Below are 13,131 nucleotides of genomic sequence, written 5' to 3'. Positions count from 1 at the left end.
CATGGATTCCATCTCTGCTCAAACCACATTGAGCTGAGGGCCCTAATAGAGGCGTTCATGGACTATTCTAGTAAGATCAAGGTCCCGGGGTTAAGAACTTGTTTTCATGTGCTAACACTTTGCATTTTATGTTTTACACATTAATATAGGTCATTAAGAAATGCCCCATCTTCCCCATCAGAACTTACTTCATTAACTTACAAAATGTTGCCCCTAATGGTAGAAATTGGTCCAGGCTGGGTCCTCCAAACCTAAGTATTGTGTTTCTACATCAACTAATTGCTGCTCTATCTTAAACAGGACTTCCTTCTGTAAAACTGGTGCTTGCTTTCTCGGTGGCATTAAGAAATTTCTCTTTTGATCTTTTTCCCAGACTTTTACGTTCCCCAGTAAGGTAATTTATACTCATTGTTGAGAAAGAGGGTGGGAAAACCAGAGAAATGAATGAACCCCCCAGATGCCAGTGGAAAATAGTGCCAAGAGTCAACTCCTAAACCCCACCCCAGAATCTGCCACACCCCGAGCCAGTCAGACTGCCCAGGATCCAACCTGCTGACCCCAGTCCAGGGGCAGGTTGGGCAAGAACCGTTTTGTCTCTGAGATCCAGGTGGAGACACCCAAACCATGGACCTAGGTCTGCTAGCGATAGGGGGCCTCGGGGATCATTTCATCGTCATCCTGCAGATGGGGGACCTGGAGCTCCAGGAGGGCATGGGGCTCTCCTGAGGTCACCCCAGGAGCTGGAGCTCTGCCTGACTCCGTGACCCGTGGGCGTTTTCTTCTCAGCCAAAGTCGCGTCTGCGAAGGGCACGTGAGGCTGAGCTTCCAGGAGAGAGTTATACCAAAATGGACCATGGGGCCCTTTAGGCTTCTCTGGTGGCTGAACACAAAGGGTGGTGTCAGAGAGAATGGGGTAGGGGTGAGCTGGGGAGGGGGCAACTTTAGACCCAGAGGGGGAGGGGAGAAGGACGGTTAAGCTGAGATCTGAGCGATAAGTCTGTTGTTTGGTTGGAAAGGTGCTCTTCTTAGCCCTGTTTTACAGAGGGGAAACTGAGGGAGCTCAGAGAGTTGAAGTAATTTGCAGCAGGTCACACACTGGGAAGAGGCAGGGCATAGACTCAAGTTTGCCTGCTGCCTAAGTCACTTTGTGCTGGGCCATTGCATAGATGCAGAGACTGAGGTCCCGCCCGAGAGCAGCCCTTCCTTCCCTTCTCCCTTTATGTCATGAAGAGGATTTTCCTTCCAGGCCAAACAGGACCCCTTGGCAGCAGCCCCTCCCCTACTTGCCCCCACACCCAGGGAGCAGGATGTGTTGACCTGTGGGATCAGAGCACTTTTGCTTCCACTTGCCACCCCTGCCCTCAGCTGAAGGCACCTCCTACATCTGTCCGTCTGTCCGTGCAGGAAGAGGCTGCCCTCCCAGGATGACGAGGCTGAAGAGCTCAAGATGCTGTCACCGGCCGAGTCCCCTGTGGTCTCCTGGTCCGACCCCACCACTCCGCAGGACACTGAGTGAGTAGGGACCACCTCTGGGTGCTCAGAGGGCTGCAAGGCTCGGTGGGGTGGGCTGGGGAGGGGAGGTGGGGTGGGGGGTGGGAGGGGAGGTGGGGTGGGGGGTGGGAGGGGAGCGTGGAGGTTTTTGAACCCTCCGCCGCAGGGCAGACTGTGCCGGTGGCTTGCGGGCTGGGCATCCTCCCCGGGCTGCGTCTGGCTGGCCTTGGAACACGGCACAATCTGCAGAAAGGGCTCAGGTGCCGGGCCCAGCTGTGCCCACCGCCAGCTGTGCTCATAGAAGGTGGTGCCTCTTTGTAGTTTCCTTTGTAAAGGAGAGTCTGAGGGGAGCCACAGGCAGGGGTTCCTGGCACTGAAACCCCTAACAGGGTCAGTGGGGAAAGGGGGTGCCACAAGGATCTCCAGTAGGTCCCAATCTGGGAAGCTTGTGAAAAATACAAATTCCCTGGCCCCACCTAGACCTACTGAGTCAGAACCTTAGCCAGTGTCCCTGGGGAATCCATCATTTTACAAGCTCCCCAGGTGAATCATGCAGCTGGCCCGTGGGGTGATGTGTAGGGGCCACACTGAGGGCACTGGGACCTGGGTCACTGATATCTAATTGCCATAAAACCTGGGCCAACAGGAGGAGTTTCTTGGGAGTTGAGGAGCCTGGGTTGATGGTGAATCCCCTGGCCCTGGGATGTGGCCTGAGACCCCTGTCACACTCCTCAGCCACAGCTCCTGGCTTGGCTGCAGGAGACATTAGGCTTTCCTTCTGGTCTTTTCCTCCCCATCCATAATTGCATGGATTCTTGCTTGACATCATTGTGGAAAGTTCACAAACTTAAAGAAGCAGGGAAAAGAAAACCTCATCCATAATCCAGCTGTCCATTTCAGCATGTGGTGGAGTCACATTTATGCAGTAATGCAGGGATAGACTTAGAGTTTAATATCAGAATATAAGGCAAAAATCAGGGATAGTAATAAAATTACCCTTGGAAACTCTTAAGGAAGTCAGTATGGAGACCTATTGTATTAGCTAGGTAGGCTAAACTGCTATAACAAATATACCCCAAAGATTCGGTGGCTTAAGGAATAAGATGTTTCCCTCTCAGTGACAGTCCTGTCACTAGTTGAGTGTTTCAAGTGCATGCAGTTAGGGACCCAGCCGGCTGTGGCTTTGCCACTTTCTACATGTCACGCTGGTCACCACCACCAAGAGAGGTCTGAAGGTGCATGTATCATTTCTGCCATCTTCCCAGTAGGGAGAGTTCACACAGTCACACCTGGGGAAGGTAGTCCCTGCTGGTTGGATGTGTCCCAGTGACAATGTCATGGAAGGAGAGAATGGATGTTGGAGAGCAGCTGGCATCTCCAGCACAGCTGACGACCATCTGTCATTAAGACCTCTGGGCTGGTTTCCAGCCTGGCTTCCTCGGTTGAGCAAAAGTGGCTTAAGTTTGGGTTTTGTGGCTGTATGAGAAAAATAGCTCTGTAAACACTAGAATCACATTCAGCTCAGCTATGATCACAGCAAGGCCTCCCAGAGGAGAGCTGATTCCCACGGCCTGTCTCAACTCACCCAGTCGGTGCACAGGCTGAGTGGAATGGCAGGCAGATTCTCGTTCTCTCCCCCTGGATATCTCTCTCTCTCTCTCTCTCTCTCTCTCTTCTCCCCACTCTCTCCCCCAAGTGCATAAAGTTTAACTCCTGTAAGTTAAAGTTAAAGGAATATAAGGAATGCATCTGCTCTGCTTCTTCAGCCAGTTATTTCTCAGTGTCCCACAAACTGGGACTAACAGTCTGATTTTGCAGAGCTCCAGGAGTTTCCCCCTAAATTGCAAGTGGGATCAAAGGTTTTTCAAAATTACCCATTTGAATCAGAGCCTCCATGGTACCTTTTCTAAAGGGTGGACCCAAACACCCAGGCTTTATTCCCAGACGTACTCTCCCCCAGTGGGCCCTGTGCTTCTGACATCAGAAGAAAACGGGGCAGGCGGGACACAGATGCTGCCTGGCCCTTGCCCGGGGACACAGGGGTCTCTTCCCCCTCAGCGGCTCAGCCTTGGGTGGTGTCTCCGCAGTGGCCAGGACCGGGCGGCCTCCATGGCCAGCCAGAACAGTGCCATCATCAACGACCGGCTGCAGGAGCTGGTGAAGCTGTTCAAGGAGCGGACGGAGAAGGTTAAGGAGAAGCTCATCGACCCTGACGTCACCTCCGACGAGGAGAGCCCGAAGCCCTGTGAGTCCAGGCTGGAGACGGCTGCCCTGGCCCGGGCTGGGGTGGGAACTGCAAATCTCCTGTCAACCTGTGAGGGAGACCCCGAGGAAATGGGTGGGGTGCGAGAGGAGCCCAGATCACCACTCTTTGGATTTGGAGCCCCAAACGTACAGATTTAAACCCAGGGGAGGGTAGAAGGTTGGTGTTCTAACTGATGGTCCAGCTGCACTGGGCTCCATCTTCCTCACTCACCTTTCTGCCCCTTTCCTGCTGGCTGGCAGGAGATGCCACTCAGGGACGTGTCTCAAGATATTGCACTCAGATGGTGTCCACAGACCATCCTGGACCAAGATGGTCTAATTTTTCAGAGGCCTTGGTTGCAATATTCTTATGGTGCTACCTGAGAATTACCTTTCTTTCAAGATGTCAGGAGGAAATTAGAACCATGCTCTCTCATCAGGGAAGGTTTTCTTGGTCTTTCAAGAGGAGGGCTGTGCCCTGGAGCTCATGGCCCCACAATGGCCCTGGCAGAGCTGACTTCACCATCCTAAAGCTAGGAACAGCCATACGGAACCTATAAGAGCCAACTCCCGTCATCAACATGCATCGTGAGGATGCACAGGGAGGCTGTTAGAGCCGGAGAGACTTCGGAGGTGGCCCCATCCAGTGTCTCATTTTAGAGGTGAAGGAGGCACTGAGATTCCTGCCTCTGAGAACCAAGAGCAACATTTTTTTTTTCTCAATTTCCACATACCCCAGGCCCCCTGCTGACCCTGGGTGGTAGGAGTCTTGGGTACAAAATGCCCCCAGCCCATCAGAGGGAGCCAAGGGGGTTCAAACCTAGACACACAGGCAGAGGCTGAACTGGGACATCCAGATTTCCCAGAACACCTATTTGGAACAGTTTCCAAGAAGCAGTTTTAGACTGGAAGTTGGTAAGTGTTTCTGGGTGGGCAGCAGCCTGCCAGCGGGATGTGGCAGGAAAGTGTCTTGGTCTCTGCACATGGAGCTGCCAGTGTCGGGGGGGCCCCTCAGCTCTGGCTCCTGGGTATGCAGCTGAGAGCCTTCTACCTGGGCCTCAGGGCTGGCTCAGGTGGTCACCAGGGTCATTCCACAGCCCCAGCCAAGAAAGCCCCAGATCCGGCGCCGGAGGCGAAGCCCGCGGGGGCGGGGCTGGCCGAGGAGGAGCACTACTGCGACATGCTGTGCTGCAAGTTCAAACGCCGCCCCTGGAAGATGTACCGGTTTCCTCAGAGCATCGACCCGCTGACCAGTGAGTCCTGGGGTGGCGTGGCCGGGGCGCTGTGGGAGGGGAGGGGACGCGTCAGGGGGTGTGGTGTGAGAGGCCAGTGGGGAGCAACAGACGGCCATGATTCATCACCTCCTAAGCTTTTCAAGATGATACCACATTTCCTCCCCTGATTCTTTAAAAAGACAGCAACAACAAAAAATCCCTGGAATAGAATGTAAGATCGTACCCTTCTTACGGGCACTGGATTCCTAGCAAGTTGGTGGCAGCCCCAGGGCAGGAGGCTGCTGGCTCTGGGCCACACCTCTTCCCACCTTGCCCCTGCCGGCTCTTCTCCAGAGCACCTGCCTTCAGCAGGAAAGGACAAAAGTTCCTCCAACATCTGAAGTGAAGGACTCTCCCTTCCCTTGAAGCCTGTTCTGCATTCCCCAGGAATAGCAACCTCTCTATGTGTGCAGTACTTTGCGTTTTACCTCCCTACCTCTCTCACCTGAACTTTCCGTGTGACTTCTCCCAGGGGGGCAGCACAGGTGCCAGAGGGGGACTTTCCCAAGTCACACAGGGAGTCACGTGGGGCCAGGACCCCAGTCCTGGGGTCCTGAGTCCTGGGTCCTGGGGCTTCACACGCACCTCTACTCAGGGTGTCTACAACGATCAGGTGACCCAAGTGTCCATCCATCTGTCCATCCACCGTGCATTATTTACCATGCTGTATTTGCTGTCAGGAAATGCAATTTTGGAGAAATTTCAACATGAATGAATTATCTAATAATGCCACCTCCCCCCACCTCCCTTCAGAGTGCTCTGATCCACTAGGGCCCAGCCATGACTTTTTCAAAAAACAAAGATAATTTTATGTACTTCACCTGGCCCCTGTTACAAAGGTGCAATGCAGGGTGTTTGTAGGAAGTGCAGACAAGTGGAAAGAGGAAAGCTCTAGCCTGATCTTGTCATGAGGACCTCCTTCCCCAGCTGACGTTCTAGCATGTCCCGGCCTCCTCCCTTCCCTGCAGACCTGATGTACATCCTGTGGCTGTTCTTTGTGGTGCTGGCCTGGAACTGGAACTGCTGGCTCATTCCTGTGCGCTGGGCCTTCCCCTACCAGAGGCCAGACAACCTCTACTTCTGGCTGCTGATGGACTATCTGTGCGACCTCATCTACCTCCTGGACATCACCGTGTTCCAGCTGCGCCTGCAGTTTGTCAAAGCGGGGGACATCATCGTGAGTCACGGGCAGGGGAGGGGTGACTGGGGGCAGACCCTGCAGCCACAGCCTCCAGGGCGCTGACCCCTGATGTTATGACAGACAAGAAGAGCAGCCAACAAGGAATTCTCAGGAGCGTCTGCCCGTGCTTGTCCAACAAGACAGTTGTTTATTTTGCACCCCCTTTATATATTCAAATTACACACACCAAATATTGCTCAGAGGGGGAAGGTTTCCCGGAATGCAATGTGGACAAGTGTTACAGAGAATGGTCTTTCATGTAGGTGGACCTGGTTCAAATCCCAGTTCCACCACAACTACACATGTCACCTCTCTGAGCCTCCACGTCCCCATCTGTAAAATGGAGATAGTTAAATAATTCCCATCTCATAGGGTTGCTATGAGGATTGAGTGATGCTGACAATTGACATTCCCTGAGATTCCTGCAGAGAACCCCAGATGCTCTGCTTCTCGGTCCAGTTTGACAGCTTGTGCTCTGGTCCAGCCCCTACTTACCTGGGAGGAAACCGGGGTCTAGACTGCGACTTGTCAGAAGCAGGAGGCACGGACCCCCCCCCCCCAATGCTGGTCACTTTACAAAGCTCCCCCCTGACAGCAGCTGCTCCATTGTGCCCAGGCAAGTTGAGGTTTTGCCTCTAAAACAGTTTTGAGGAAAGAGAGTTCTGTGGCCGACCTCTTTCCTGGCCTGATCACAGCAGTTTCCACTCCTTACTAAATAAAGTTGTGAATGGTCATGGAAGGACGCAGGTCTTGGAGAGACCAATGTGCTCGGAAGACAAGCTCAATCTCATCCTTTCCATCCAAGAAACCAGCATTTAGACGGGTGACCTTGGGTGGGTCCCTCTCCCCTCAGAGCTCAGTCTCCCCACCTGTGAAATGGGAAGCTTCCTCCCAAGCTCACTTGGGGCCCATGTGGACCGTGTCCATGGGTCAGTTACCGTTCCCAAAGGTGAGGAGTCCTGCGGGGACTTCCGTCTCTGCTCCCCGTAGGTCAGGAACTAAGCTCCAAGGCCACTCCACAGTCACTACTCCATTCTCTTCCAGACGGACAAGAAGGAGATGCGAAATAACTACCTGAAATCTCGCCGCTTCAAGGTGTGTGCCAAGGATAGGAGGTGGTGTCTCTGGGGGCCCTGGGAGCTCCGGGCACCCATGTGATGTGGTCCCTGCCACATGGAGGCATGTGGGTCCCATCTCTCAGGGGCACGCCCTCCGAGCACGGGCCCCAGGAGGCCACCCAGGTGGAGTGGCTCTCTAGAGAGGCCACGTCTCAGTGCATCTGTGCCATCCAGCTACCACCCCAGGGCACAGCAGCCAATTCCCGTGGCATTGAAGGTTCCCTTGGGGTTGGCAACATGGGCTTCGAGAGCCAAGCAGGGGCTTGTTGGTGGAGGGATGCCTTCTCCCTCCTGAGCATTCCGACCTCACTTTTCCATGGAAGCTAGAGGTTACCCCTTACCCACTCCATCCCACAATCCCAGGTGGCTTGTTTTACACATCTTGATGTCATGTTGGCATTTCAGATGGACATACTCTGCCTCCTGCCCTTGGACTTTCTCTACTTGAAATTCGGTGTGAACCCCCTCTTTCGCTTGCCCCGCTGTTTAAAGGTAAGACCTGGTGGCTTCCTCATCCGAGGCCTTCAGCCCCTCCATTCTCTGCATCAGTACTTGCTTCTTCACGCCCGTCTGGTGGGGTTGGGAGATATTTGCAAGATGTTAGGGAGACGCTTTTGCTCCACACATAACTTGGTGGAAAGTTCATTCCAGTAGCTGATGCTTCTGAGGCTCAGAGAGGTTAAATAACTTGCCTAAGATCACACAGGGAAGAAGGAACAGAGTCTGGATTTGAACCCAGGCAGTCTGTCTCCACAGTCTACGGTTCTGGCAATTATAGAGCCTCTCAAGGGAGGGGCTTCTGCCTTCTAGGGGTCTCCATCTAAAGGACAGAGGAGAGGCTGGCAAGTGCCCAGGATGGACATGAACAAGCAGCCCGCCAGTTTCCTCATTGGTCAGTACCTGGCTTCATTACAGTCAATCCTCCTGCCACTCATGGTTGGGGCCGGTGTCCCCGGGAGGACGTGGCCGGCACAGCGGGAACAGAGCCCTGCCAACTGTCCTGTCACAGGACCAGGGTGGACAGCCAGCCGGAGCGCCCAGGAGCCTCCACATGGGTTTTCCTGGCCAACCAATTACATTCCTCTCCCTCTCCTTATGTGGCACCTCTTCCCAGAGGGTACTGAGGGAATATTACAACAACCTTAATAATCCAGAGAAGCAGGGAAGAGAAAAATAGGAGGAATGCAAGTACCTTAAGGAAAAGAAACCACCCCTTGCTGGGAAGGGGCACAGATGCTGCTTCCAAGCCTCCCGGCCACCAAGGGGAAACTGTTACAGGGCCTCTTTCTTCTAGTCTGACATGGCCAGCCTCCCGGGGGCTGCAGAGGTCACCTTAGAGCCGAGAGCTAGGGTGAGGAAGGTTGGTTCACTCGGTGGTCCTCACGAGCCTGAGTAATTCACGGCACTAACGTTTACTGCAATGCAGAATGAACTCCTGGGTGACAGCTAGTCTATCCCTGAGAGAATCTTCATAAATACTATTTTCAAAAACATATGGGTACTGGGATCAGGAGGGAGTATAGTATAGTGGAAAGACCTGGCAGTTTTGAGTCAGGTCTGGGTTTGAATCCTGACTCTGTCACTCACCAGCTGTGTGCTTTCAGCAAGTTACTTAACTTCCCTGAGAGCCAATTTCCTCTCTGTAAAAGGAGAACAGTAACACCTACCTCATATGTAAATAAGTAATAAGATGGTGGATGGTGGACAGATTGACACACGGGTATCTCTCACACACCTGTCTGAATCCCCCTATAAATGATAAAAGTAAACCACCTCTATCCAATCAATGCCTCATTCCTACAGAGAATGAAACTTTCCTTACTCCACCATCCAAAAAAAAAAAAAGCTTTATGTTTCAAACCATACATTTTGGGTTCAAGCTGGCACCTACCTGTAAATAAAGATTCACCTCTGTATGTAAAGCGCCGTTTATAAGTACTCAAATTCTCAACAAGGGACAGCAGGCATTATCAGACTATTATTAGAAAGAAGCCATTGAAGGATAAAAGTGGGCAGTGTTAGGGATGCTGATTCTTTATAAAATTGTTGACTTTAGAAGTAAAGATTTAATCAGGATCCTTAACCTGAGGCACTTGTAACCCTAAAAGTTAATGATGGGATTCAGAGGACCTAGGAGTCCCCTACAATTATGTACAAGTTGTGGAAACCTGAATCTATGCCTCTGATTTGCAAATAGAGTTTCTGACTCCAGTCCTGGAAGGCTAAGGACTTCTGGTTTTGAAGGCCCACTTCCCAGCGCCCTCCTCAGGGGGCTGCAGAAATGGCCCTCCAGCCCAGCACCCATGGGGAACGGGCGGGAAAGATGGGGGCAGGGTGCCACCCCATCACCACCCTGATGTTGTTCTCTTCCTCCCAGTACCTGGCCTTCTTCGAGTTTAACAACCGCCTGGAGGCCATCCTCAGCAAAGCTTACGTTTACAGGTGAGACCCCCCCATGTGCAAACACACCCCCCCATAGAGGGCCTGGGGCATTTGCAGAGACGATGGAGCAAGGCATTCTTTCCAGCTCCCCCGGCCCTCCAGGTCCCATCGCCATCGGAAGCTGGGCCTCTTCCTGGCCCAGCCTCCACTTCTCCAAAAGGATGTTTTGATTTCTGGAGAACCAGGAATGTCCCATTTCCCCCCATTGTGATGAGGGCACACGTAGGTGGACACCCCGGCTCACCAGGATATCCAGTGAGTCAGCCCTCGTCGTAGTCTCAGCCTAGCAAACTGAAACCCTGCAACCTCGCTCAAACCCAGGGGACTGGTTGTGGGGACACAGGGGCCGTCTCATAGCCGTCCCCGGGTGGGACACGAGCCCAGCTGGTCGCGCTGGAACAAGGCTCCTCTTCCATCGCGCCCGGCGTGGCACGGCTGAGCTTCGTTCCCTGCGTGCCTCTGCTCCTCCCTGCTCCTCCCCAAGGATAAACTCCCCCTGGGCTCCTCCGCTCCCCCACATGTGTGCACATGTGGCTCTGCTACCCCCACGCAATTCCAGCCCCAAATCCCAATGATTTTATACACTCCAAGCAGCACCATTCCCACCAGCCGCTGATGGGGTCCCCCGGACCAGGCGTCCATCCCGCCAGGCAGCGGGGCAGGGCCCTGCCGCTCCCACAGGGGACCTCCGAGGAGGGCACGGGGGAGGGAATGCCTGGCTCGTCCCCTGTCGTCCCCACCCCTGGGGCGAAACGTCACCGCCACCCTCTCTGCTGCTGCGATCCTTACTCCCCCTTCCTCTGCAGGGTGATCAGGACCACGGCCTACCTGCTGTACAGTTTACACCTGAATTCGTGTCTGTACTACTGGGCATCGGCCTATCAGGGTATCGGCTCCACTCACTGGGTTTACGACGGTGTGGGAAACAGGTGAGCCCCACTCCTCCTCCTGGGGCCACCCCTGCCCCTTATAGCTCGCAGTGCAAAGACTCCGGGAAGGAGTCGCATCATCACCATGAGGCTGCTTGTCCTCAGAGAAGCATGGCTGTGGTGAGGCTCGGGGCTCGGGTCTCTGGGTCTTCACTAAGCTAACGCTTCCTGGGTGCCTGCCTGTGCCAGGCTGTGTGCCAGGTACAGGCGGGTACAGACGTGAACAAGACCCACCAGAAAGTTCCTTTCAGCACCCCAAAGTCTAGTGGGGTTGGCAGATACACTGCACGGGTGTGACTGTTCCTCCACCCTGTGAGCACCCCCGGGGAGCTGGTCAACAAGGTGAGCCTATTTGCCTGTCCAGAGCTCTGCCATATTCTGGGGCACGTGCTGAAACAAGGATGATGATGATGGTGATGATGGTACAGCAAGCACTGTAGAGCCCCTGTTCCAAGCACTTTACATAGTAACTCACTCAGTTCCCCCAACACTCACAGAAAGTCGATGCTGTCAGCACCCCCATTGCACAGGTGAGCCGCAGATGGGAGGTGACTTCCCAAGGTCACACAGTTCATAAGTTAGAGAGCTGGGATTTGAACCCAGGCAGATGTGGCTGCAGAGTCTTAACTTGTATCATCTGCCCCAATGGGGAAAAAATGGCACCAGCGGAGCGTCCAGTGCAGTGGGCCTGTGGGGAGGAGGGTGTGGGCAGTGCGTGGAGTTGAGGGGGCTCCAATGGAGAGTTAAGTTTGACCTTGGCCTTGATAGGTGGACAGAAGGGGCTGACAACCCCTGAGGGAGGGAACAGCATGAAGAATGGTGGGGAGCTGTAAAACAGTAGAATCAAGGAACTGGGGAAAGTCCTGTGTGGCCGGAGGGGGCGTGGAGTGTGGAAGTTTCCGGAAGGGTGGGCGGGGCCAGGCTGCCAAGAGCCCCCTGCACTGGCTGAGGGGGTTGGACCCTCCAGAGCTACTGGCCGGTGCAGCAGCCACCAGCCACGTGTGTCTCTCGAGCACTAGAAATGCAGCAGGTGCAACTGAGATACGCTGTTAGCGTAAAATACACGCTGACTTTTGAAAATTTAGAATGAGAAAAGTAAGCTCTCTTGTTACTAATATTTTTTATTGGTTACATGTCGAAATAATAATACATTTTTGACATTTTGGGTCAAATAAAATATAGTATTAAAAGTAATTCCACCTGTTTCTTTTTACGTTGAAAAATGTGGCCACTTAAAATTATATCTGTGGCTCGCATTATATTTTTACAGGAGAGCACTGCTCTAGGCAATGGGGAACTGGCCCAGGGTTTCTGTTTTTCTGTTCATCTTCTTTTTAAAATTATGTATGTTTCTGATTATAAAAGAAAAATCAAGAATATACTCTCCTGAATTATATTTCTCTGATTCTAAGTTGCAGTTAACTATATGACACAACATCAATTCAATACAGCTTTTTAGAAAAAGAGGAACATTACACATGGATTGTTAAATACATCCTAATATATAGAAAAGTGAAATGAGAACTGGAAGGATACAATATTGCGCATATTTTCCCATTATTAAAATTTAAAAACAACCCAGCCTTACTACCCCACTGCACAGACACACCACCTCTCTACCGTTTCATTGTCATTGGCTACTTCCCAGGCTTCTGAGCTGTCACTGTTACACGTGCTGTTCCTGAAACAGCCTCGACGGTGAATCTCTGTCCTCTGGGCTTAGCGTTTCCTCAAGATAAATTGCTACAAGGGAGGATGCCAGGGGCAAGGGTGGGAACATTCTAAAGGTTTCGATGCTTATTGAAAGCCACCCGGTTTACACCCTCACCCCTTGCCAACACTGATATTATTGCTTTTCAAACATTTTTAAGCAGGAATGTGACATGACTTGGGGGTGTAGGGTGTGGATTTCAGGAAGATCTCTCCCAGAAGAAGGAGCAGGAGGAAGTGGATGGGCCACTGGGGGAAGCTTGCATGTCCCTTAGAGCAGCAACAAGGCCAGGACAGGGGATGGCTTGATTTTGGGGAGTGAGGGCAGTGTGGGAAGGAGAATTGGAGCTTGGGGCATCAAGAGTGGTATAAGCCTGGAGATTCAGAGCCCCAGTGTTAGGGACAGGGAGCCTGGAAGGTGACTCCTGAAGCCACCTGCCAGCAGGGGACAGGGCACGTCATGTCTCTGGACCTCAGTTTCCTCACCTGTAAGGTGAGAACCCACACCTGGAGGAGGTGACCATGAGGACTGATGCGTCTGAGTCCCTACCCCAGTGCCAGGCTAAACGGACAGTCAGATCAGCTGTGGTGACGAAAGGGAGCAGAAAGAGGGCAGTGGTGAGTTAATCACTCAGTGGGCCCTGCCTTTGCCCTGGGCTGTGCCCATAGTGATGGAAAATGCTCTCGGTCCAACCGTCAACACCTTGTTCACCTCCAAGCACTTGCTTCCAATTGGTGGCAGC

General features: G+C 52.9%; 1 protein-coding gene across 1 annotated transcript in view; it reads left to right on the top strand.

The window, feature by feature from the left end:
• CNGB1 (cyclic nucleotide gated channel subunit beta 1) overlaps positions 1–13,131 on the top strand; it is a 68,395-nt gene that overhangs the window by 32,273 nt on the left and 22,991 nt on the right. The window contains exons 17-24 of the mRNA XM_037816390.1: positions 1,405–1,512; positions 3,579–3,736; positions 4,833–4,988; positions 5,978–6,186; positions 7,234–7,284; positions 7,713–7,799; positions 9,685–9,749; positions 10,556–10,678. Coding sequence (XP_037672318.1) covers positions 1,405–1,512; positions 3,579–3,736; positions 4,833–4,988; positions 5,978–6,186; positions 7,234–7,284; positions 7,713–7,799; positions 9,685–9,749; positions 10,556–10,678 — 957 coding nt within the window. The remainder of the gene's footprint in view (positions 1–1,404; positions 1,513–3,578; positions 3,737–4,832; positions 4,989–5,977; positions 6,187–7,233; positions 7,285–7,712; positions 7,800–9,684; positions 9,750–10,555; positions 10,679–13,131) is intronic.

The sequence above is a fragment of the Choloepus didactylus genome, chromosome 22, assembly GCF_015220235.1.
Source record: "Choloepus didactylus isolate mChoDid1 chromosome 22, mChoDid1.pri, whole genome shotgun sequence".
NCBI classification, from domain to species: domain Eukaryota; kingdom Metazoa; phylum Chordata; class Mammalia; order Pilosa; family Megalonychidae; genus Choloepus; species Choloepus didactylus.
The sequence above is the reverse complement of the archived record's forward strand: the minus strand, read 5'-3'. Positions and strand labels throughout refer to the sequence as shown.